This window comes from Gouania willdenowi, chromosome 7 (genome assembly GCF_900634775.1).
Source record: "Gouania willdenowi chromosome 7, fGouWil2.1, whole genome shotgun sequence".
In the NCBI taxonomy this organism is placed as follows: Eukaryota; Metazoa; Chordata; class Actinopteri; order Blenniiformes; family Gobiesocidae; genus Gouania; species Gouania willdenowi.
The window spans coordinates 4,579,751-4,606,181 of record NC_041050.1 but is presented as its reverse complement, the minus strand read 5'-3'; the positions used below and the strand labels follow the sequence as shown (position 1 = coordinate 4,606,181).

The 26,431-nt window shown below is 38.1% G+C and overlaps 3 protein-coding genes across 7 annotated transcripts; all 3 read left to right on the top strand.

The window, feature by feature from the left end:
• The first annotated feature begins 403 nt into the window (after positions 1 to 403).
• Positions 404 to 3,040, top strand: LOC114466818 (zinc finger protein 501-like). Its single transcript, XM_028452599.1, has one exon. It carries the CDS (start codon positions 695 to 697, stop codon positions 2,255 to 2,257), a length of 1,563 nt encoding a protein of 520 aa, XP_028308400.1. The 5' UTR covers positions 404 to 694; the 3' UTR covers positions 2,258 to 3,040.
• Positions 3,041 to 7,310: 4,270 nt separating this feature from the next.
• LOC114466816 (gastrula zinc finger protein XlCGF26.1-like) lies at positions 7,311 to 17,401 on the top strand. 5 transcript variants are annotated; one of them, XM_028452594.1, is made up of 3 exons: positions 7,311 to 9,245; positions 12,641 to 12,716; positions 16,881 to 17,401. In XM_028452594.1, the coding sequence occupies exons 1-3, from the start codon at positions 7,627 to 7,629 to the stop codon at positions 16,911 to 16,913; spliced, it is 1,728 nt and encodes a 575-aa protein (XP_028308395.1). In that variant the 5' UTR covers positions 7,311 to 7,626; the 3' UTR covers positions 16,914 to 17,401. The 5 variants fall into 5 exon arrangements, with proteins under 5 accessions (XP_028308395.1, XP_028308394.1, XP_028308396.1 ...); XM_028452593.1 differs by lacking the exon at positions 16,881 to 17,401 and having other exon boundaries at positions 7,311 to 9,025; positions 9,194 to 9,224; positions 12,620 to 13,237; XM_028452597.1 differs by lacking the exon at positions 7,311 to 9,245 and adding an exon at positions 11,448 to 12,556.
• Positions 17,402 to 21,088: 3,687 nt separating this feature from the next.
• Positions 21,089 to 24,051, top strand: LOC114466815 (zinc finger protein 83-like). Its single transcript, XM_028452592.1, has one exon. The coding sequence runs from the start codon at positions 21,545 to 21,547 to the stop codon at positions 23,780 to 23,782; it is 2,238 nt and encodes a 745-aa protein (XP_028308393.1). The 5' UTR covers positions 21,089 to 21,544; the 3' UTR covers positions 23,783 to 24,051.
• The last annotated feature ends 2,380 nt before the right edge of the window (positions 24,052 to 26,431 follow it).

Below are 26,431 nucleotides of genomic sequence, written 5' to 3'. Positions count from 1 at the left end.
AGCTCACTTTTCGCGAAAAGCACTGAATCAGTGATCCTGATCATGGTATAAACATCATTCACACTTTAATGCAGAGGTGACCAACTTTTACCACAGCGGGGCTACAGAAATGTGGTTTTCTAATCCTAGGGCCATATTATCAACATTCATGTCAGCATTTAGAATAATGACCAATCTGAGCATTAACACAGGAAAGAACAAACAGTGGCTGACCCCAGGATCATCCTTCTCCTCAGGCCAGTATCTATCTATCTATCTATCTATCTATCTATCTATCTATCTATCTATCTATCTATCTATCTATCTATCTATAATTGTGTAAACACATCATTCCTCTAGGGCGGCGGTATTCACCTTTCAAGTCATGTCTGCAACCCGCCAGAAAACAAAAAGAAGAAGAAAAACCGCTGAATTAGAGCCACAGAAGAAGAAAAACCCATGAATTACAAGAAGTTTTTCTAAGTCTAATATGGAATATTATTAATATCCAGTCGACAGACGGAGTCAGTCCACACTATAATAGAGCCTTAAAGCTCCAGTGGAAGGTGAGAGAGCACAACACGGTGTCAGAAGACGGAGTTACAGAGACACGGAGAGGCTGGAGCAGAATGCTAACCGAGCTAGCAGAGGAGCTAGCATAGTGGAGAGAAAGATGAAAATGTAAAGATTAACATTTTACTCCACACCATCGGCGATGATGAACTGGAAGTGTAGGAAGAATGTGGAGCAGCTGCTCCCAGAGCGTCTCCACATAAAGGAGGAACCAGAGATGCTCAGTGAAGGTCAGGAGGAAAAGCAGCTTTGTGTGCAGCAGGAGACAAACAGTGCTGCTTGTCCTGTTAAATGTGAAGATGAAGAGGAGAAGCCTCAGGTCTCCCAGCTACACTGGAGACAACTAACAGAAATCAACATGAAGGAGGAACCTTCAACCTGCACTTTAGATGAATTCATGAAAAGACAAAGTGTGGAAATTAACAGCAAAGGACCAGAAGCAGAACAGAACCCAGATCCAAACAGTTTAGTACTACAAGGTCCTGATGGAACAGAAACAGACTCATCTCAGACTGAACATAGTAGCGATGATGATGATGATGATGATGATGAAGGCTGTTGGCAGAAACCTCTGTCAGAGTCAGAAACCGAAGCTGAAAGTGCTGAAATGGGATGTAAAGCTTCCAAAACAAGGATTAGTTCATTTCAACAGATTTGTTCAAAGAAGAAGGTTCAGATAAAAATGAGATCTGAATGTGTGGGTGGTGATAAAGCATCACTTAGTGAAGCTTCAAAACTGAGAATCCACACAAGAATGAAACAATTCAAATGTGATGTTTGTAGTAGATGTTTTAATCAACAGCATGTTCTTAAGCGACACATGATAATCCACACAGGAGAAAAACCATTTAAATGTGAAGTTTGTAGTAAATGTTTTAGCAATAGGGAGTACCTTCTGCGACACATGAAAATCCACACAGGAGAAAAACCATTCAAGTGTGTTGTTTGTAGTCAACGTTTTACTCGAAAGGATCACCTTAAGGTACACATGAGAATCCACACTGGAGAGAAACCATTTAAATGTGATGTTTGTAGTAAATGTTTTACCAATAGGGAGTACCTTCTGCGACACATGAAAATCCATACAAGAGAGAAACCATTTAAATGTGATATTTGTAGTAAATGTTTTGATACAACGTCTCACCTTAAGCAACACATGAGAATCCACACAGGAGAGAAACCATTCAAATGTGATGTTTGTGGGAAAGTTTTTACTCGTAAGAATTACCTGCTGTCACACGTGAGAATTCACACAGGAGATAAACCATTCAAATGTGATGTTTGTAAGAAATGTTTTACTCAACAGCATGTCCTTAATCGACACATGATAATCCACACAGGAGAAAAAACATTTAAATGTGATTTATGTAGTAAAAGTTTTACTCAACAGCATGTTCTTAAGCGACACATGAGAATTCACACAGGAGAGAAACCATTTCAATGTGCTATTTGTAGGAAATGTTTTGATACAACGTCTCACCTTAAGCGACACATGAGTATCCACACAGGAGAGAAACCATTCAAATGTGATGTTTGTAGAAAAGTTTTTACCCGTAAGGATTACCTGCAGTCACACATAAGAATACACACAGGAGAAAAACCATTCAAATGTGATGTTTGTAGTAAATGTTTTACCCGTAAGGATTATCTGCAGTCACATGTGATAATGCACAAAGAAGAGAAACCAGTCAAAGGTGATGTTTGACAAAGGAAATGTTTTGAACAAAAGATCCACAACAGAATCCACACATAAGAAAAGACTTTCAAATATGATGTGTGTTGTGTAGTAAATTCTTTCTTAATTGTTTTTTTTTTTTAGCTACATTGGTTTAGGTATAATTGAAGTTTGAAGTGTGGTTAGAGTTATGTTCGTTCTGTAAGTTAAAGGTATTGTGGAGAACGTTATTTTGGCTTCAAATTCCAGGTAGATCATCAAGACTATTGGTACTCCTAATTGTCAATGATTCTGGTGATATTTTTACGGAAGGCCGTCGTATGTGCTCGTCCCTAGCTAGTTTTCACTTGCTGCACATGCACGCTTTCAAGTGTTTAAAAGAGGGCGAATCACTAACTCGGAAGAGGATCGTAGTGGTATGTGTTTGATTCAGATCTGACAACAATCAACCTAGTAGTTATTAGCAGAGAAGTTTATCCTAATGTAAGCTATGATTAGCGATGCAAGCCCTGGCACAAGTCACGCACCGGCTTGTGCATGCTTTCTCGCACACTTTTGATAGACGTTCCCTTTTGGGAGCAGGTAGAATGTTGCACATGTGCATTTTTTCAAAATGTGGAGAAGGCATTTCTTTTCTAAACTTTGGGAAAATCTTCCTCTATACCTTTAACAGAACAGATTTTGGCAGAATTTTTAGGGTTGGGCAATTTGTATTCACAGTTAGGTTCTTTTGTGTAATTGTTTACTGCAAAATTTTTTGTGTAAGTAGTTTTGCCTTTAAATATTAAAGCCTCATCTGTTTTACATTTTAAAGTTTGCTTTTTATTAAGTAATTTACACTCCTGTGTTTTATTATTATTATATTTTTTTTTATACAGATTGCACAAAAATCTTGGGATCTATTTGGAAGCAGCAAGCAAACAACATGGGTCCAGTGGTCTATGCATGTACAAATTTGAATATCTTTTAAATATATATATATATATATATATATATATATATATATATATATATATATATATATATATATATATAAAGAAAAACCCCGGACGCCAAGAACAGATGGTGAAAAAGTAAACAAATTGACTCAAAAACCCCAAAAAATAACAAACATATACATAATGACAGAAAAATATACAAAACAACAACAAAAGATTCCAAAAGCCCATGAAACAATGACAAAAATACACAATATTACTCAAAACAATCTGAGCAACAAACACACACAAAATAACACACTAAGGGGGTATGCTACGAAGCTAGATAATTACATCCTGGATAATCTCCGTTAGCAGGCTTCACCTAACCAAACATTCCCTGTCAGAGAGAAGCTGTCCTATGAAGGTTGATAGCAACACGCTAATTTAAGCCAAGTGTTTTCAGCCTGAGTATGTGTGCGCTCACATAAAAGGGGTGGAGATTGCAGCGTCTGACCAATCAATGGAGAACCTGGCACAGCGACCGTCTTTACAATGGAGGAACAGCTTATCATCTTAAACAAATATTATGAATTTAAATCCATGATGATAGCAAAGAGCAACACTGTTAGTACATTGCACACCAGGAGGGAATGCTGGCAGTGACTCACCGACTCTGGATTATTTATTATATTAATCCATTGGATGGGATGATAAATGGACAGTGCGATCAGTTTCCCATTTTTACAGCACACACGTTTTTCTATTCAAGTAGACCTATTTACACACACACTGGGATGAGAGCACATTGTTTCACTGTAGTATGTTCCTGCTGATGCGGTCAGCCTCACTAGTGTATGAATTCATGAATTACTTAATGAATTTGACTTCACCCGTCCGCGCATGTGGATTGAGACACAGGCTTCATCAGCTGGCTTTAGATTAGTCCATCAGATATAAATCTATATCTTTCCTAAAGGATGTTATTGGTAAATGAAAGGATTGCATTTGTCATTAATAATCCTTCTTTCCTAAATGCATCCGTCAGATTTGCACCAACCAGGATCTTCTAACAATGTGTAGGTAATTTTCTAAGAGATCTGATTGATCAGGAGGCAGGGATTTAGTGCTCGCTAAGGTCCTAGCCAGAACAAAACCTGGTGCCGACCAGGTTAGTCGTTCAGCCTAAGTTACCATGGTGATTTAGCTCTCTAAGATGTTGACAAACTTCGTAGAACAGCACACACTGATTAAATCCTGGCAGTTAGTGCGATAAGAGGTAATCTTGCTCCGTAACATACCCCCGAAAGGTATTGTGGAGGATGTTATTTTGGCTTTAAATTTCGGGTGGATCATTAGGACTATTGGTCCTCCTTGTCAATCATTCTGGTAATATGTTTTACATAAGGCCATCGTACATGCTCATCCCAAGCTAGTTTTCACCGTAGACATAATATACGTAGATGCCGCATCGACTGTGGAAGAACGCGTCTATAGCGCCACCAACTTGAAATTGTGCTGGTGGAGGCAGCGGTGCATGGACAAGTAAGGGATAATATATTATTAGCAGGTTGTTATAGCTATATAACAGGATAAAGTAATAGCAAAACAGCAGAGCTGAGCACACAGAGGAAATAATTTACTAAACATGAACTTTTTCTTCTGAGAAAGGACACAATACTTCAACAACAAACTCTAACATTTACCACCTGACTCTGGCTCTGCGGTAATCATCTACTCCTTTTTTCTTTGCTGGCTCAACTGGAATGCTAGGTAGCAAGCTCACTAGCTACAAGTAGCAAGCTCACTAGCTACAAGTAGCAAGCTCACTAGCTACAAGTAGCAAGCTCACTAGCTACAAGTAGCAAGCTATCTAGCAGAAGAATGGCTCTTTCCACAACAGAATACAGCAGCCTTCTCCAAAAGATTACTGAACCGGAGACTACAGTAATAACCAATGAGGTTACTGGATATTGTGGATATGGTATGATATGACTGTGCCATTGTTTCAAAACAGAGGAGAGGATAAAACTAACTCGCTACCAGACTGTGCTAACAAAGCTATCAGACCTAAGGAGGATCCTGTTCCCGTTGATAAGCCAACAGGTACGGGTCCTCCCTGAAATACCCTAGGAGCTAAGCCTAAGAGACAGTCATATCCACTTCAAAAGCTAACGGGACGAGCAAAGCGTCTTGATATCAATAATGAGACGGACTGGCCTGCACTGCCTTCTCAAACTGCAGCCTCGACTTCAACTCCCTTTTCTGCCCAGTCACAAAAGTGGACATCTGTTAAAGGCAGGAGTATCAACAAATCACAAACCCAGTTTCATGTAGAACTGGGTAATCGATTCGCCCCACTGCTGAATGACCTTGGATCTGGCTCTAATGAGGGCAACACACAACCTTCTGGAACTGCAAGGAATCAAATTGTTTCAGGAAAAGAGAAGCGACATGGTAGGCCAAAGCAACAACCTCACACACTAAAAGTGGGAGATTTTTCTGTTAAAGATGCTCAGAAGATGTTCAGCAACAATGTGAAAGTTATCTGCTTACCTAATGACACAGTATCAGACCTGGCTGACAAAATTTTGCATATTGTGGCAGATTACCCACATTTGAAGAATGTTGTGATTCATTTTGGATGATAAATGATTTAGCCAAGGAGGATTCTGAGGTGTTAAAGCAGGATTTTACCCACCTGCTAAAAACTGTGAGCTGTTTGCAGCCTAAAGTGTTCATCAGTGGCCTGATACCTCCAATTCGCAAAGAAGATCTGAAGTTCTCATTCTCAATTTTCACATCCAACTGGTTATTCTTAACCAGTCACACTGCTATCAGTCCTGATAAAGACAAAGGACAACATGTATCATCGGAGAACAAAACAACAAGAAAATAACATGGAGTCTTTGAGCTTCCATCAAGAAATGAAAATCAAAATCGCCAAAATGAAGAGATCAACCCACCCCCACATCTCAGGACCCACCTGCTTCACCCCCAAAATTCACCTACTTTCACCTCATCCAGCTTCTCTCATACCCCCTGCCTTCTTGGATTTAACTGCCCAGATGAACGAGCTGGTTGTTACTGGAACAAGACTGACATCCCACCTTTTACCCCACCATGGCCCCATCTTCTCTCTCCCAAAGAACCAATCACCACCACCCATCCCTCCTCGACGATACCAGGCCCAGGATCACTCTTCTCCTCAGGCCAGTTGTGTTCAAATTAGAGCGACACAGGTCTGATGTGTGCTGGGTCTAGACTGCAATAGCTCTATTTTTAGGAACAACCAGATAAAGTCAGGGCCCTATTGAGTTAATGCAGCTTCTTTAATTCCTGTGGTGACAGGCAACACAGGTAAAATTGTGAAATTAAAGAGAAACAAAAAGCTTAATAGATATAAAAATGTGACTACTATAACATGTCATTCAAAGAGTCCACCAGTGTCTCTAGTAAAGTATTTAAAATGAGCTCTTCTTAATGTTAGATCACTGTTAATTCATGATATTATTTTGACACATCACTTGGACTTTTTACTTCTTAATGAAACGTGGTTGAATGATGGTATCAGTAATACTATTCTCAATGAAAGTGCACCACAAGACTATTTATTTCAATAAGTGTCGTACTTGCAGGAAAGGTGGTGGAGTTGCTGCCATCTTTAAATCAATATTTCAGTGCAAAGAAAAAACATTTGCGGATTTTATCTCCTTTGAATATACAGTATGTCGTTCTTGCTGAAGGATGATTCAAGAGTTCTGTTTTTAGTCATTTATAGACCCCCAAAATATTCTGTAGAATTCATGAATTAGTTTGCTGAACTACTGTCAGTTGTATGCATAGGGGTGGCGCTGGTGGTGGCTACTGCATCGCTTAAGCAATGTTGTCAATAAAAACCTGAGCACATCTGAATGTTTTCTGGGTTCCTTTTGTTCAATTTCTGTCTGTCTGTCTGTCTGTCTGTCTATCTATCTATCTATCTATCTATCTATCTATCTATCTATCTATCTATCTATCTATCTATCTATCTATCTATCTATCTATCTATCAACAAACCCATCAAAAATAGTTTGAGAATGTACCGATTTGACAACTTTAATTGTGTAAACACATCATTCCTCTAGGGCGGCGGTATTCACCTTTCAAGTCATGTCTGCAACCCGCCAGAAAACAAAAAGAAGAAGAAAAACCGCTGAATTAGAGCCACAGAAGAAGAAAAACCCAAGAAATATAAGAAGTTTTTCTAAGTCTAATATGGAATGTTATTAATATTCAGTCTACAGACGGAGTCAGTCCACACTATAATAGAGCCTTAAAGCTCCAGTGGAAGGTGAGAGAGCACAACACGGTGTCAGAAGACGGAGTTACAGAGACACGGAGAGGCTGGAGCAGAATGCTAACCGAGCTAGCAGAGGAGCTAGCATAGTGGAGAGAAAGATGAAAATATAAAGATTGACATTTTACTCCACACCATCGGCGATGATGAACTGGAAGTGTAGGAAGAATGTGGAGCAGCTGCTCCCAGAGCGTCTCCACATAAAGGAGGAACCAGAGATGCTCAGTGAAGGTCAGGAGGAAAAGCAGCTTTGTGTGCAGCAGGAGACAAACAGTGCTGCTTGTCCTGTTAAATGTGAAGATGAAGAGGAGAAGCCTCAGGTCTCCCAGCTACACTGGAGACAACTAACAGAAATCAACATGAAGGAGGAACCTTCAACCTGCACTTTAGATGAATTCATGAAAAGACAAAGTGTGGAAATTAACAGCAAAGGACCAGAAGCAGAACAGAACCCAGATCCAAACAGTTTAGTACTACAAGGTCCTGATGGAACAGAAACAGACTCATCTCAGACTGAAGATAGTAGCGATGATGATGATGATGATGATGATGATGATGATGATGATGAAGGCTGTTGGCAGAAACCTCTGTCAGAGTCAGAAACCGAAGCTGAAAATTCTGAAATAGGATGTAAAGCTTCCAAAACAAGGATTTGTTCATTTCAACAGATTTGTTCAAAGAAGAAGGTTCAGGTAAAAATGAGATCTGAATGTGTGGTTGGTGATAAAGCATCACTTAGTGAAGCTTCAAAACTGAGAATCCACACAGGAGAAAAACCATTCAAATGCGATGTTTGTAGTAGATGTTTTAATCAACAGCATGTTCTTAAGCGACACATGATAATCCACACAGGAGAAAAAGCATTTAAATGTGAAGTTTGTAGTAAATGTTTTACCAATAGGGAGTACCTTCTGCGACACATGAAAATCCACACAGGAGAAAAACCATTAAAGTGTGTTGTTTGTAGTCAAGGTTTTACTCGAACGGATCATCTTAAGGTACACATGAGAATCCACACTGGAGAGAAACCATTTAAATGTGATATTTGTAGTAAATGTTTTACCAATAGGGAGTACGTTCTGCGACACAAGAAAATCCATACAGGAGAGAAACCATTTAAATGTGATATTTGTAGTAAATGTTTTACCAATAGGGAGTACCTTAAGCAACACATGAGAATCCACACAGGAGAGAAACCATTCAAATGTGATGTTTGTGGGAAAGTTTTTACTCGTAAGACTTACCTGCTGTCACACGTGAGAATTCACACAGGAGATAAACCATTTAAATGTGATGTTTGTAAGAAATGTTTTGCTCAACAGCATGTCCTTAATCGACACATGATAATCCACACAGGAGAAAAAACATTTAAATGTGATTTTTGTAGTAAATGTTTTACTCAACAGCATGTCCTTAATCGACACATGATAATCCACACAGGAGAAAAAACATTTAAATGTGATTTTTGTAGTAAAAGTTTTACTCAACAGCATGTTCTTAAGCGACACATGAGTATCCACACAGGAGAGAAACCATTTAAATGTGATATTTGTAGGAAATGTTTTGAGACAACGTCTCACCTTAAGCGACACATGAGTATCCACACAGGAGAGAAACCATTCAAATGTGATGTTTGTAGAAAAGTTTTTAACCGTAAGGATTACCTGCAGTCACACATAAAAATACACACAGGAGAAAAACCATTCAAATGTGATGTTTGTAGTAAATGTTTTACCCGTAAGGATTACCTGCAGTCACACATAAAAATACACACAGGAGAAAAACCATTCAAATGTGATGTTTGTAGTAAATGTTTTACCCGTAAGGATTATCTGCAGTCACATGTGATAATGCACAAAGAAGAGAAACCAATCAAAGGTGATGTTTGACAAAGGAAATGTTTTGAACAGAAGATCCACAACAGAATCCACACATAAGAAAAGACTTTCAAATATGATGTGTGTTGTGTAGTAAATTCTTTCTTAATTTTTTTTTTTTTTTTAGCTACATTGGTTTAGGTATAATTGAAGTTTGAAGTGTGGTTAGAGTTATGTTTCTGTAAGTTAAAGGTATTGTGGAGAACGTTATTTTGGCTTCAAATTCCAGGTAGATCATCAAGACTATTGGTACTCCTAATTGTCAATGATTCTGGTGATATGTTTACGGAAGGCCGTCGTATGTGCTCGTCCCTAGCTAGTTTTCACTTGCTGCACATGCACGCTTTCAAGTGTTTAAAAGAGGGCGAATCACTAACTCGGAAGAGGATCGTAGTGGTATGTGTTTGATTCAGATCTGACAACAATCAACCTAGTAGTTATTAGCAGAGAAGTTTATCCTAATGTAAGCTATGATTAGCGATGCAAGCCCTGGCACAAGTCACGCACCGGCTTGTGCACGCTTTTGATAGGCGTTCCCTTTTGGGAGCAGGTAGAATGTTGCGCATGTGCATTTTTTCAAAATGTGGAGAAGGCATTTCTTTTCTAAACTTAGGGAAAATCTTCCTCTATACCTTTAACAGAACAGATTTTGGCAGAATTTTTAGGGTTGGGCAATTTGTATTCACAGTTAGGTTCTTTTGTGTAATTATTTACTGCAAACATTTTTGTGTAAGTAGTTTTGCCTTTAAATATTAAAGCCTCATCTGTTTTACATTAAATGTTTGCTATTTATTAAGTAATTGACACTCCTGTGTTTTATTATTATTATTTATCTATTATTATTTCAAGCAACCTTCTGCCCACAACTGAGGGGGAAGGAGCGAGCCGACCCAGACCCTTCTTTAAAAACCTTTCAAGGCGAGGGCCCCCCGGGGGTCTGCACTGGTGGGCCTTTGGTGGTGAGAAAGGAAGGTGTCTGGAAACTATCATGGATTTGCACAAGACAACTGAGTATAGGGAGAAAGGGAAGGAAGGTTTGAGTGAGAGTTGGTTGCTTGCGAGGGGGTTGAGAGAGGGGTGCTCCACATCACCCATACTGTTTAATGTTTATCACCAGGCAGTAATGAGGCAGGTGGAAGAAGAGAGAAGGAGAGTGAGGGTGACGTGGAGATGGGTACCTGGGCAATTGAGTGTGGGAGAAAGGTAGTTCGGAAGCGGTGAGTGTAAAAATGTCTCTGGCTATGTTTGTGGATGACACTACGATTGTGGGGTTGAAAGGAAAGATGGATGAAGGCGTGAGAGCGGTGAAGTGTGTGATGAATAAATGGGAGAAGAGAAATAATGAGGATAAGGAGGAGGTACTTGAGTTTGGTACGGATCAGGGTGGAGAGATCAGAATATTAGGGGTGAGTTCGGAGGTGGATGTGAGAAATAGGATTAGACGAGCAGGTGGTTTGTGGTAGAGTGAAAGAATGGTTGAAAGGGTTGAGAATGTCAAAAAGGTGTTAGGCGAGAGTGGTGGAGGCGTGTATGGAGAACAGTTTGATGTTTGTCAGGTGCGAGTATGGTTTGTGAGAGACATGAATAGGTTGCTGTGATGGATGGACAAATGCTACAGGTATGTATGAAATAACAAGAATGGTGCGTAGTTAAGACAATTGCAGGCGAGAGAGATGAACATGTGGGATGTAAGAATGTGACTTCGAGTAAAGTCTAAAAGGTGGAAGATTGAGAAGTGAGTGCTGGAGCGAGTGGGTCATGTGATGCGAATGAGGAAAATGATAGACTGACAATAGCAATGGTGTTAGGGTGGTATACTAAGTCAGAAGGATGCAAGAAGAAGAAGGGGCGAAAGAAGAAAACGGTGCTGTATTGGAAAAGAATGATGAATGGCGAGGTTTGATTGGACTATATCTATCTATCTATCTATCTATCTATCTATCTATCTATCAACAAACCCATCAAAAATAGTTTGAGAATGTACCGATTTGACAACTTTAATTGTGTAAATACATCATTCCTCTAGGGCGGCGGTATTCACCTTTCAAGTCATGTCTGCAACCCGCCAGAAAACAAAAAGAAGAAGAAAAACCGCTGAATTAGAGTCACAGAAGAAGAAAAACCCAAGAAATAGAAGAAGTTTTTCTAAGTCTAATATGGAATATTATTAATATCCAGTCGACAGACGGAGTCAGTCCACACTATAATCGAGCCTTAAAGCTCCAGTGGAAGGTGAGAGAGCACAACACGGTGTCAGAAGACGGAGTTACAGAGACACGGAGAGGCTGGAGCAGAATGCTAACCGAGCTAGCAGAGGAGCTAGCATAGTGGAGAGAAAGATGAAAATATAAAGATTGACATTTTACTCCACACCATCGGTGATGATGAACTGGAAGTGTAGGAAGAATGTGGAGCAGCTGCTCCCAGAGCGTCTCCACATAAAGGAGGAACCAGAGATGCTCAGTGAAGGTCAGGAGGAAAAGCAGCTTTGTGTGCAGCAGGAGACAAACAGTGCTGCTTGTCCTGTTAAATGTGAAGATGAAGAGGAGAAGCCTCAGGTCTCCCAGCTACACTGGAGACAACTAACAGAAATCAACATGAAGGAGGAACCTTCAACATGCACTTTAGATGAATTCATGAAAAGACAAAGTGTGGAAATTAACAGCAAAGGACCAGAAGCAGAACAGAACCCAGATCCAAACAGTTTAGTACTACAAGGTCCTGATGGAACAGAAACAGACTCATCTCAGACTGAAGATAGCGGCGATGATGATGATGATGATGATGATGATGATGAAGGCTGTTGGCAGAAACCTCTGTCAGAGTCAGAAACCGAAGCTGACTTTGACTCCACCAGAAAAAAGAGAAAAATGTCTGACTCAAGTACAAATACTGAAATGGGATGTAAAGCTTCCAAAACAAGGATTAGTTCATTTCAACAGATTTGTTCAAAGAAGAAGGTTCAGGTAAAAATGAGATCTGAATGTGTGGGTGGTGATAAAGCATCACTTAGTGAAGCTTCAAAACTGAGAATCCACACAGGAGAAAAACCATTCAAATGTGATGTTTGTAGTAAATGTTTTATTAAAACGTCTCACCTTAAGGAACACATGAGAATCCACACAGGAGAGAAACCATTTAAATGTGATGTTTGTAGGAAAGTTTTTACCCGTAAGACTCACCTGCAGTCACACATGAGAATCCACACTGGAGAGAGACCATTCAAATGTGATGTATGTAGTAATTTTTTTAACAATAGGGTTGACCTTATGCGACACAGGAGAATCCACACAGGAGAGAAACCATTTAAATGTGATGTTTGTAGTAAATGTTTTATTCAAAAGTCTCACCTTAAGGTACACAGGAGAATCCACACAGGAGAGAAACCATTCAAATGTGATGTTTGTAGGAAATGTTTTAATAAAACATCTCACCTTAAGCAACACATGATAATCCACACAAGAGAGAAATCATTTAAATGTGATGCTTGTAGTAATTGTTTTACCTGTAAGGTCCACCTTAAGCGACACATGAGAATCCACACGGGAGAGAAACCATTCAAATGTGATGTTTGTAGGAAATGTTTTATGAAAACGTCTCACCTTAAGGAACACATGAGAATCCACACAGGAGAGAAACCTTTTATATGTGATGTTTGTAGGAAATGTTTTAATACAACGTCTCACCTTAAGCGACACATGAGAATCCACACAGGAGAGAAACCATTCAATTGTGATGTTTGTAGTAAATGTTTTGCCCGTAAGGATTATCTGCAGTCACATGTGATAATGCACAAAGAAGAGAAACCAGTCAAAGGTGATGTTTGACAAAGGAAATGTTTTAAACAAAAGTCTGAACTGAAGGTCCACAACAGAGTCCACACATAAGAAAATAGCTTCAAATTTAATGTGTGTAGTAAATATTTTCTTAATAGTTATTTAATTGTTTTTTGTCTTTTTTTTTTTTTTTTTTTTTTTTAGTTATGTAGGTTTATGTAGTTAGAGTTTTGTAAGAAAGTTGTCGCTTTTCTGTAAATATTTTACATTTGAATATTAAAGCCTCATCTGTCTTACATTAAAAAGTTTGCTCTTTATTAAATAACTAGTACAGTGCCCCATCAGAAGTACAGTATATATTCGTATAGTGAGAGCTTAAGTAAAGTTGTCAGTTATGGCAAAATGAATGTGTGTTTGAAGGTTGGATGTACAAAGAGATGTACATATTCTGTACTCTGCAGTGTTATAAAGACAAAACACAGATGAGTTCATTTCAACTGATTTGTTCATGTGTGGGTGGTAAGAAAGCATCTCTCAGTGCAGCTTCAAAACTGAGAATCTACACAGGAGAAAAACAATTTAAATGTGATGTTTGTAGTAAATGTTTTACCTGCAAGAAGACCCTGCTGTCACATGTGAGAATGCACAAAGAAGAGAAACCATTCAAAGGTGATGTTTGACAAAGAAGATGTTTTAAACAAAAGTCAGAAGGCCCACAACAGAGTCCAGTGGAAAAAGCGATCGATCCGCACCACTGTAATGCTCACCAAAATGTACTGCTCACCAGTAGAAGTAATGTTTCAGGTCTTAGCCCTTCATCAGACCTAAAAAAACAGCTTTGACACACCTGCATGTATACATGGGATAATTAGGTCATGTGATCAGAGGGGTCACATGATCCGATAGAAAACTATGAGACTTGCAAAATATGTAACAGTATAGATGTTTTACATAGTCGATCACATTATAATTGCAGAAATTGTAAAAGAGGTGTGAACTGGCACATCGAAAAAAGCAGTGGACCAGTGCAACCACAACATAGTGCAAAAATACCAGAATACAAATATATTTACGTGTATGTAAGTCCACATATAGACAACACATATATACAGATATTTAAAAAAAAAAATTTCCAAGAAATTCAAAGATAAGAGTAGGACATTTTCTCGCCTCTGCGCTGCTGAGGCATCAAGCACTGCACACACAGGTTTCCTGTTTTTGGCCATCTTGTCACTGTCTGGAAGTGCTACTGTAGAATTGAATGTGTTGCCAACTTTTGTAACAGTTGTATGAGTTGAATCACATTTGCTGGAGGGGTAAAAAATAAGGTTAATTCTGCAAGCTGTAGTTGACTAACGTCTTCAAATGTAATTATAACAAATTTGATAGAATTTGATGATGAATACAAAGTCCATTGTCAGTGAAATTTACATGTAATTTGAATAATCTTAAATAAAAATGGCCTTTTTTATGTTGCTGACTAAACTGAGAACATAATTGAATTGTATCAGTGTGTAAACACACACAGAGCAGTTACTGAATACCTCAATGACACAGGACTATTTAATAGAATATAAAGATGAGTGTTAGTTTTTAAAATTAGTAATAATGTAAGGTAGGTATAGCTTTAGAGACCATATAGTAAACTCCGATACAGTAGGTGGCGGTGTCACGGTCTGAGTTCACATCGGTCTGAGATCGGTTATGAGCATGCGCACTACTTGAAAATGAATTTATGCTACTTCCGCTTAGCTTTTTCTACTTCCGCCGTGCTGAGATAAAAAAATTAATTTCAAAGCTAATGTTAATTGACGAGTGCTGAATGGCTCCTTTTCTGATACAAAAATGTACAACTGCTCATATACGAGGCAGGAGAGGTTCCAACACCACAAAGAAAAGATAGACAAGTTAATCTTCTTCATGGTGAAGGGCACGCCATCACCACACAAGAAGGAGCTCATAAAACTCCATACGAAAATAAATAATTTATTTTCCAAAAAACATGATTATAATATACATTGCAGTAAAAAACAGTTAACCTAATGTAACTTTTTTTTATTTTATTTTTTTTAATCAGTATAACCCAGTACGGGTACATCTCAGTACGTAGCAGTCACGTACTGAGATTTTAAGAGGAACTCAGTACGATGTAAACTCAGACCGTGACACCGGTATTCACCGTTTAAGTCATGGCTGCAACCCGCCACAAAACAAAAGAAGAAGAAGAACAACTGCTGAATTAGAGCCGCAGAAGAAGAAAACCCCAAGAAAAACAAGTGTTTCTGTGAGTCTAATATATAATGTTATTAATAACAAACCTACAGACGGAGTCAGGCCACACTATAATAGAGCCTTAAAGCTCCAGTGGAAGGTGAGAGAGCACAACACGGTGTCAGAAGACGGAGTTACAGAGACACGGAGAGGCTGGAGCAGAATGCTAACCGAGCTAGCAGAGGAGCTAGCATAGTGGAGAGAAAGATGAAAATGTAAAGATTAACATTTTACTCCACACCATCGGCGATGATGAACTGGAAGTGTAGGAAGAATGTGGAGCAGCTGCTCCCAGAGCGTCTCCACATAAAGGAGGAACCAGAGATGCTCAGTGAAGGTCAGGAGGAAAAGCAGCTTTGTGTGCAGCAGGAGACAAACAGTGCTGCTTGTCCTGTTAAATGTGAAGATGAAGAGGAGAAGCCTCAGGTCTCCCAGCTACACTGGAGACAACTAACAGAAATCAACATGAAGGAGGAACCTTCAACCTGCACTTTAGATGAATTCATGAAAAGACAAAGTGTGGAAATTAACAGCAAAGGACCAGAAACAGAACAGAACCCAGATCCAAACAGTTTAGTACTACAAGGTCCTGATGGAACAGAAACAGACTCGTCTCAGACTGAAGATAGTGGCGATGATGATGATGATGATGATGATGATGAAGATTTTTGGCAGAAACCTCTGTCAGACTCTGAAACTGACGCTGACTTTGACTCCACCAGGAAAAACAGAAAAATGTCTGACTCAATTAAAAATACTGTAATGGGATGTAAAGCTTCTAAAACACGAATTAGTTCATTTCAACAGATTTGTTCAAAGAAGAAGATTCAGATAAAAATGAGATCTGAATGTGTGGGTGGTAAGAAAGCATCACTTAGTGAAGCTTCAAAACTGAGAATCCACACAGGAGGGAAACCATTTAAATGTGATGTTTGTAGTAAATGTTTTATAAAAACGTCTCATCTTAAGGAACACATGAGAATCCACACAGGAGAGAAACCCTTTAAATGTGATATATGTAGGAAATGTTTTATTAAAACGTCTCACCTTAAGGTACACATGAGAATCCACACAGGAGAGAAACTATTTAAATGTGATTCTTGTAGTAATTGTTTTACCCGTAAGGTCGGCCTTAAGCAACACATGAGAATCCACACAGGAGAGAAACCATTTAAATGTGATGTTTGTAGTAAATGTTTTATTACAACATCTCACCTTAAGGAACACATGAGAATCCACACAGGAGAGAAACCATTCAATTGTGATGTATGTAGTAAATGTTTTATGAAAACGTCTCACCTCAAGCGGCACATGAGAATCCACACAGGAGAGAAACCATTCAAATGTGATGTTTGTAGGAAAATTTTTAGCCGTAAGACTCACCTGCAGTCACACACGAGAATCCACACAGGAGAGAAACCATTCAAATGTGATGTTTGTAGCAAATGTTTTACTCAGGAGTCAACCCTTAAGTCACACATGAGAATCCACACAGGAGAAAACTAATTCAAATGTGATGTTTGCTTGTTGTAAAAATTTTACTTAAGAGCATGACCTTAAGCGACACATGAGACTCCACACAGTTGAAAAACCATTCAAATGTGTTGTTTGTCAGAAATGTTTTACTAAAACGTCTCACCTTAAGGAACACATAAAAATCCACACAGGAGAGAAAACATTCAAGTGTGTTGTTTGCAGTAAATGTTTTACCCGTAAGGATTACCTGATAATGCACAAAGAAGAGAAACTAGTCTAAGGTGATGTTTGAAAAACAGTGTTTTAAACAAAAGTCTGAACAGAGTCCACACATAAGAAAATACTTTTAAATGTGATGTGTGTAGTAAATATTTTCTTAATAGTTTTTCATTGTTTTTAGTTGTTGTTTATTTAGTTATGCAGGTTTAGGTATAGTTGAAAATTGAAGTGTAGTTAGAGTTTTTTAGTAAGATTTTTCAGTAAGTTATCAACTGTCAATTTTGTCAGAAGTTTCAAAGTTGGGCATTTTGTAATTACAGTTGATTTATTTTGTGTAGTTGTTTACTGGAATTATTTTTGTGTAAATAGTTGTACCTTTGAATAATAAAGCCTCAACTGTGTTACATTAAAAGTGTTTGCTCTTTATTAAATAAATTACACTTTTGTAATTTATTAGTTTTTTTTTTTAAGATTGCACAAAAATATAGTAGAGATCTTGGGATCTATTTGAAAGCATCGAGCAAACTCAACATGGGTCCAATAGTCTACGCTTGTAAAAATCAGAATATCTTTTTAGAAAAAATATACAAAACAACAAAATATTCTAAAAGCATATGAAATGACAACAGATATAGTAAAAAACAATAAAACAAATAAAGTAAAAAGCAAAACAAAGTCAATACCATTGCCTTCAAAGTTACGTTGGCTTGACAGGTTTTTCTGTCTTTTATACAGTGGGGCAAAAAGTATTTAGTCAGCCACCAATTGTGCAAGTTCTCCCACTTAAAAAGATGAGAGAGGGCTGTAATTTTCATCATAGGTATACCTCAACTATGAGAGTCAAAATGAGGGAAAAAATCCAGAAAATCACATTGTAGGATTTTTAATGAATTAATTGGTAAATCTCCCGGTAAAATAAGTATTTGGTCACCTACAAACAAGCAAGATTTCTGGCTCTTACAGACCTGTATCTTCTTCTTTGAGAGGCTCCTCTGTCCTCCATTCATTACCTGTATTAATGGCAACTGCTTGAACTCGTTAGTATAAAAGACACCTGTCCACAACCTCAAACAGTCACACTTCAAACTCCACTATGACCAAGACCAAAGACTTGTCAAAGGACACCAGAAACTAAATTGTAGACCTGCAGCAGGCTGGGAAGACTGGATCTGCAATAGGTAATCAGCTTAGTGTGAAGAAATCAACAGTGAGAGCAATTATTAGAAAATGGAAGACATACAACTCCACTGATAATCTCCCTCGATCTGGGGCTCCACACAAGATCTCACCCTGTGGGGTCAAAATGATCACAAGAATGGTGAGCAAAAGTCCCAGAACCACATGGGGGGACCTAGTGAATGACCTGCAGAGAGCTGGGACCAAAGTTACAAAGGCTACCATCAGAAACACACTACGCTGCCAGGTACTCAAATCCTGCAGTGCCAGACGTGTCCCCCTGCTTAAGCCAGTACATGTCTGGACCCATCTGAAGTTTGCTAGAGAGCATTTGGATGATCCAGAAGAGGATTGGGCAAATGTCATATGGTCAGATTAAACCAAAATAGAACTTTTTGGTAAAAACTCGTCGTGTTTGGTGGAGAAAGAATGCTGAGTTACATCCAAAGAACACCATACCTACTGTAAGGCATGGGGGTGGTAAAATAATGTTTTGGGGCTGTTTCTCTGCAAAGGGACCAGGACGATTGATCCGTGTAATGGAAAGATTGAATGGGGCCATGTATTGAGATTTTGAGTCAAAACCTCCTATCAGCAAGGGCATTGAAGATGAAACATGGCTGGGTCTTTCTGCACGACAATGATCCCAAACACAACGCACGGGCAACAAAGGAGTGGCTTCGTAAGAAGCGTTTCAAGGTCCTGGAGAGGCCTAGCCAATCTCCAGATTTCAATCCCATAGAAAATCTTTGGAGGGGGTTGAAAGTTCGTGTTGCCTAGCGACAGCCCCAAAACATCACTGCTCTAGAGGAGTTCTGCATGGAGGAATGGGCCAAAATACCAGCAACAGTGTGTGAAAATCTTGTGAAGACTTACAGAAAACGTTTGACCTCTGTCATTGCCAACAAAGGGTACATTACATACATGAGATGAACGTTTGCTATTGACCAAAAACTTATTTTCCACCATAATTTACAAATTAATTCATTAAAAATCCTACAATGTGATTTTTTTCCTCATTTTGTCTCTCATATTTGAGGTATACCTAGGATGAAAATTACAGACCTCTCTCATCTTTTTAAGTGGGGGAACTTGCACAATTGGTGGCTGACTAAATACTTTTTTGCCCCACTGTATACCTTTGTTATCCTGATTCATCAATAGTGTTACATTGAAAAACAAAGTATAAAATGCATCTCATCCATAAAACTACATATATTGTTTGGCTCCTTCGTGAATGATTTTGATGGTTTTGATTTCACCAGGAGACACAATTGTTTTATTTACACTACAGTCCTATTACAACCTCCTTGTTAACATTTATTGATGTTTCAATGTAAAACAGGGATAGAAGTAGATTAAATTCAAGGTTTCAAGATCCACAAAACAACACATAAAGGTCACATAACATTCTGTTAGTTGTATATAGACATACTGTAATTAACCTATTGAGTAAAAAATGCCAAATACATTTAAAATAATAAGAGCTATTTATTATAAGGATATTGTTTATGTCTGAATGAAAAAATAAATAGGAATACTTCACTCTAACAGTAACCTACAAGTGTTGTGATGAACTTGTACTATAATTTGATAAGAAGCACAGGGGGCACAGGAGACTAAAAACACTATAAACCTCTGAATTTTTAAAATTTGAGATAACGTTGGTATTGATGAGGGTACAAAGTGGGAGTTGATGTGCATTTTGTTGGTACCAGCCTATGCAGGAGTTGAGGGTACTGAAAAATGAGACCCAACAGCTAAGATAGCATTGAAATAAAATAAAATAAAAAGTAATATTTTACAAGTTTTGTTTGGAAAAGGTGAAGCTAAGTCATTGATAAGAGAAACGGTGAGAAGTTCATGACAGAATATGTGGGACACAGATTCTAAAGGGAGAAAGTACCACAATATTCAGAACTTCGTCAATGTGATAGTCTGCAAAGGGAAATACAGAAGAGATGAGGCAATTATTTCGAAAGTAAAATTAGGACCCAGGACTGAAATCAACCCTCAATTTAATGGGTAAAAGTCCGACAGATATATGTGATGTATGCAAGGTCAGTGAAAATGTTGAACATGTTTTCATAAAGTGTAGTAAGTTACGTATAAAAGGCAGATAAAGGAATTAAGAAAAAAAATACTACCTCGCCCATGGAGACTTTTTGGAAGAGGGGAGGAAATGAGAAAATGCCGTAAGGCAGTGTTTCTCAAATGGGGGTACGTGCAGACCTAGGGGTACGCAATGGCACTTCAGAGGGTACTTGAGAGCGAAGGAGTGGAAAATAACATATGTATTAAAAATATGAGGTTTAATAATGTTTATTTGTAGTTAGTCTTGGTCCATCACCTGGTGGGAGATGACTGGAAATGATTAAAAAAAAAAAAAACTTTAGAAATAAATGTGGTCAGATCCAAAAAAGGTTGGGAGCCACTGCACTAAACACTGTTTCATTTTACATATTTACAAAATTAAATTATTTAAAATGTGAGCAATCACTTATTCATCCCATCATTATGCTAGTTGTTTTTCATAGAATTCTGAACAAAATGTTGCACAGGGGTACTTAATTGGATTCAGAAATAAAAGAAAGGGGGTACTTGGGCCAAAAAAGTACAAGGACCACAGCCTTAAGACTCTTTTATACTTCTTGAAAGTAACAAGACTTGGGGAATGGAATATGAGAAGTTTGTTGTTTTCCCCCCTTTATTTTTGTAACCTTGAAGTACATGATTTATCCACTCCAATACAGTAGGTGGTGATATGCACCTATTCAAGGTGGTTGCAACACGTCAATAATCAAGAGAAGAAGAACCGCTGAATTAGAGCAACAGAAGAAGAAATAGCGGAGAAAAACAACAAGTTTCTCTGTGAGTCTAATATGGAATGTTATTAATAACAAACCTACAGACGCAGTCAGGCCACACTGTAATAGAGCCTTAAAGCTCCAGTGGAAGGTGAGAGAGCAGAAGACGGTGTCATAAGACGGAGTAGCAGAGACACGGAGAGGCTGGAGCAGAATGCTAACAGTGCTAGCAGAGGAGCTAGCATAGTGGAGCTGTTCAAAGCACCGTCACCACTGTCTCTCACCAGTGACCCTGCTGATAACTGGCACAGCTGGGAACAAAGCTTTCGGCGGTATATAGCGTCTTCAGGGGAGAAAGATGAACAAGTAAAGATTGACATTTTACTCCACACCATCGGCAAGGAGGCACTGGAAGTGTTCAACACACTGACTGTTAGAGTTGAAGGAGATGAACTGACAATGGAGGATGTTTTTCAAGCCTTTAAATATTACTGCAGTGCACAGAAAAATGTTGTCTTTAAACGATATGAATATTGGTCCCATCAGATGACAGCAGGGACATCAGTAAACAGACTCATAACAGAGCTGCGACAGAGAAGCAAAGACTGTGAGTTTGGAATAAGTGAGAATGACATGCTCAGAGATAAACTTGTGTTAAGCATCACAGACTCTCACCTAAAAATGAGACTGATACAGGAAAGAGGTCTAACGTTACACAGAGCAATAGAAATATGCAGAGCAACAGAGCAAGAAAAGACTGAACATGGAGTGCAAGAAGATCCAGTGGATGGTGAACTGAAAATGATTCTTCCTGACCAGCATCTCCACCATAACACCAGTAGACAATTATGTTCCCAATTTGTTCCAAATACAGATCAAACAGTAAAACTTGTGCTGGCTGCCTTCACGCCTAAAGTTCAGCTGCACAGATTACAGCTCCAGCAGTCATCAGTCACTGACTGTGTTTTCAGTGAGAGGAAGAATGTGGAGCAGCTGCTCCCAGAGCATCTCCACATAAAGGAGGAACCAGAGATGCTCAGTGAAGGTCAGGAGGAAAAGCAGCTTTGTGTGCAGCAGGAGACAAACAGTGCTGCTTGTCCTGTTAAATGTGAAGATGAAGAGGAGAAGCCTCAGGTCTCCCTGAAGGAGGAACCTTCAACCGACACTTTAAATGAATTCATGAAAAGACAAAGTGTGGGAATTAACAGCAAAGGACCAGAAGCAGTTCAGAACCCAGATCCAAGCAGTTTAGTACTACAAGGTCCTGATGGAACGGAAACAGACTCGCCTCAGGCTGAAGATAATGGCGAGGATGATGATGATGATGATGAAGATTTTTGGCAGAAACCTCTGTCAGAGTCTGAAACTGAAGCTATCTTTGACTCCACCAGGAAAAAGAGAAAAATGTTTGACTCAAGTAAAAATACTGAAATGGGATGTAAAGCTTCTAAAACACAGATTAGTTCATTTCAACAGATTTGTTCAAAGAAGAAGGTTCAGGTAAAAATGAGATCTGAATGTGTGGGTGGTGATAAAGCATCACTTAGTGTAGCTTCAAAACTTAGAATCCACACAGGAGAGAAACCATTTAAATGTGATATTTGTAGGAAATGTTTCCACTTTAACGTCAACCTTAGGAGACACATGAGAATCCACACAGGAGAGAAACCATTCAAATGTGATGTTTGTAGTAAATGTTTTGCCCGTAAGTTCAACCTTAATGTACACTCGGGCATCCACGCAAGAGAGAAACCATTTAAATGTGATGTTTGTAGTAAATGTTTTGCCCGTAAGGCTTACCTGCAGTCCCATGTGAGAATCCACACAGGAGAAAAACCATTCAAATGTGATGTTTGTAGTAAATGCTTTCCCCATAAGGTCAACCTTAAGGTACACTCAGGCATCCACACTGGGATGAAACCGTTTGAATGTGATGTTTGTAGGAAATGTTTTACCCGTAAAGCTAATCTCCTGTCACACATGATAATCCACACAGGACAGAAACCATTCAAATGTGATGTTTGTAGGAAAGGTTTCAACCATAACAGCGACCTTAAGAGACACATGAGAATCCACACAGGAGAGAAACCCTTTAAATGTGATTTATGTAGTAAATGTTTTGCCCATCAGTTTAAGTTGCAGTCACACATGATAAACCACACAGGAGAAAACCCATTTAAATGTGAGGTTTGTGGGAAATGTTTCAACAATAACGTCAACCTTAAGAGTCACATGAGAATCCACACTGAAAATAAACTGTTTGAATGTGACGTTTGTAGGACATGTTTTACCCGTAAGGATCACCTCCAGTCACACATGAGAATCCACACAGGAGAGAAACCATTCAAATGTGATGTTTGTAGGAAATGTTTCAACTACATTGTTGACCTTAAGAGACACATAAGAATCCACACAGGAGAGAAACCATTTAAATGTGATATTTGTAGTAAATGTTTTACTCAACAGCATGTCCTTAAACGACACATGAGAGTCCACACAGGAGAGAAACCATTCAAATGTGATGTTTGTAGTCAATATTTCACTCAACCACATATCCTTAAGCGACACATGAGAATTCACACAGGAGAAAAACCGTTCAAATGTGATGTTTGTAGTAAATGTTTTACTCGTAATGCTAACCTACAGTCACATGTGATAATGCACAAAGAAGAGAAACCATTCAAAGCTGATGTTTGAAAAAGGAAATGTTTTAAACAAGAGTCTGACCTGAAGGTCCACAGGAGAGTCCACACATAAGAACATATTTTTATTTTTTTATTTCGTTGAAGTTTGAAGTGTTGTCAGAGTTTTTAAATTAATTCTTTCAGTAAGTTAACATACCACATTTTGGCAGAAGTTTTAGAGTTGGGCATTTTGTATTTACTATTGATTTCTTTTGTGTAATTGTTTACTGTAAACATTTTGTGTAAATAATTTGACATTTGAATATTAAAGCCTTATTTATGTTGCATTAAAAAAGTTTGCTTTTTATTAAATAATTTCAACTTTTGTAGTTTGATTCATTTTATTTACAGATTGCACAAAAATAGGTGTTTCTTGAACCTGGATTTAATTTTTCATAGTAAATATTCGTTTTCCAGCTAAGTATTAACTATTAGAGATCTTGAGATTTATTTGAAATCAGTGCGAAAACTCAACATGGGTGCACTGGTCTACGCGTGTGCCCAGGCTGTTTCCAGGTACTTTAGTCCCACTCTGGTTTTTTAAAACATGGCAGCAGAAAAATGTTAATTTACCACTCAATAAAATTGCGGTGACTGAGATTTTTCCAATTACAATTTAAATTAGAATTATTGTTTCCCCCTGAAGGGCAATTACGTTCCCAAATATTAAAGTTCAATTTTCATTATCACAATAACTGAGCCTGAAATAAATAACCCCGTAAAACGTGTCCTTCCTCTTGAGTTAGCTTATTGTTAGCATCTTTTATGATAACAGGTACGTTTTGACCTATGTCTTAAATAGCTGTAAAATGCACAAAAAAATATTATCTACTTTTTTTCTCATGTCTTGGTTATCTTGTTGAGTTTCCTTATAAATTAAAAAAATTGGTATTAATGTTCTTGGTGTGCGCGTCTGAGCATTTTTTTTCTGTCAGCAAACCCTGTAGTTTAAAAAAAAAAAAAATTATATATATATATGTTTATGCCTTACTATAACCTTACCGCCGTTGTAAGGAGTTTGAAATTTTTCTGCCAAATTTTCTGCCTACCTATTGCCTTACCTACGTTTTGAGGCGTTTGAAATTTTTTGTGAAATTTAATCCCCTTACCATATCTTACCTCCTTTTAGAGGAGTTTGAAGTTTATTGCCAAATTGTTTGCATTACTAAAGCCTTACCTCTGTTTTGAGGCATTTGAAATTTTTTTGCGAAATTTTATTTCTTACCATACCTTACCTCCATTTTGAGGCGTTTTAAATTTTTTTGTGAAATTTTACTTCTTACTATTGCTTTACCTCCGTTTTGAGGCGTTTGAAAAATTTACGACAGATTTTATCCCATGCGCCTTACCGCCGTTTTGAGAGGTTTGAAATTTTTTTCCCAAATTGTTTGCCTTACTATAGCCTTACCTTTGTTTTGAGATGTTATAAGTTTTTCGCCAAAATGCATGCCTTACCATGGCCTTACCTCTGTTTTGATTCGTTTAAAATGTTTTCGCCAAATTTTATCCCTTACGCCTTACCTCCGTTTTGAGAGGTTTAAAAAAATTTTTAACCAAATTTCATGCTTTGCTATAGACTCTTTTGAAATTCTTCGCCAATTTTTATGCCTTCCTATAGCTTTACCTCAGTTTTGAGCCGTTTGAAATTTTTTCCCTTACCATAGAATTGCCTCCACGTTGAGTTGTTTGAAATTTTCCACCTGTTTTTAAGCCTTACATGAAATACAGCATCAAAATATATTTTAATCACTGTGTTCCACTGTTGTGTTGTGATGTGTTTGTAATTTGTATAGAAAGTTGAAAACATTTTCATTCTGCACCCGCCAGAGACGTCGTCTCAACTTCAGGCCATTACGTCATTTCAACGTTGGTCTGTCAGCAGACGTATTCTCGACATCCCAAAAAAGACGAAATAGTAAAGGTGGCCCATGGTGGGTTCGATCCCTAAACATTGTGCTTTCTAGCGCATTTCTTTACCGATGTAACTACCGTAACCACATTATAAATAGTAGATCACAGCATGTCGCATCGTCGGATAAAGTATACATACAGCATTAAAATACATTTTAATATCTGTGTTGCACTGTTGTGTTGGGAGTGTACTGTGAATTGCAGCTCGTACACCTGCCATGGCCGCTCGCTCGATCTCCGCCGCCTGGAGAAAACCACCCATACATATCACCCGGGCAGGCATCGGTGAAGAGGTGGGTGGGAGCGGCTGTGAGTGTCTCTGCTTGTGTATTGGTTGAGGTTACAAGGGGCGGGGTCATTTAGCATATGTGTGAAACATTTAGGTTCAACATTTAGATTTAGATTTAACATTTAGAATTAGATTCAAACATTTAGATTTAGATTTAGATTTAACATTTAACATTTAGATAGAAAATTAAGCATTTAGATATGATATATAACATTTAGATTTAGATTTAAACATTTCAATTTAACATCTAATAATTACATTTAGATTTAAACATTTAGATTTAATATTTAGATTTGGATTTAACATTTAGATATAAGATTTAGCATTTAGATATAACATATACCATTTAAATTTAATGCTTTTTTTTTTTTTTTACCCCTATATATGTGGTTAAATGTTGTGTTAAATGTAGGAAAATGTGCTAAATATGACAAAAGTGAGTTAAATAATGAAATGTTAGCT

What these genes read in the sequence shown, in the direction of transcription:
- LOC114466815 (XM_028452592.1), top strand. Translation starts at nt 21,545, where the DNA reads ATGGAGGATGTTTTTCAAGCCTTTAAATATTACTGCAGTGCACAGAAA.
- LOC114466816 (XM_028452593.1), top strand. Translation starts at nt 7,627, where the DNA reads ATGATGAACTGGAAGTGTAGGAAGAATGTGGAGCAGCTGCTCCCAGAG. An exon ending in AGGAGAGAAACCATTTAAAT is followed by an intron (nt 9,026 to 9,193) that starts GTGATATTTGTA and finishes AACCATTCAAAT; the next exon opens with GTGATGTTTGTAGTAAATGT. An exon ending in AGTAAATGTTTTACCCGTAA is followed by an intron (nt 9,225 to 12,619) that starts GGATTACCTGCA and finishes TTTTAACAATAG; the next exon opens with GGTTGACCTTATGCGACACA.
- LOC114466818 (XM_028452599.1), top strand. Translation starts at nt 695, where the DNA reads ATGATGAACTGGAAGTGTAGGAAGAATGTGGAGCAGCTGCTCCCAGAG.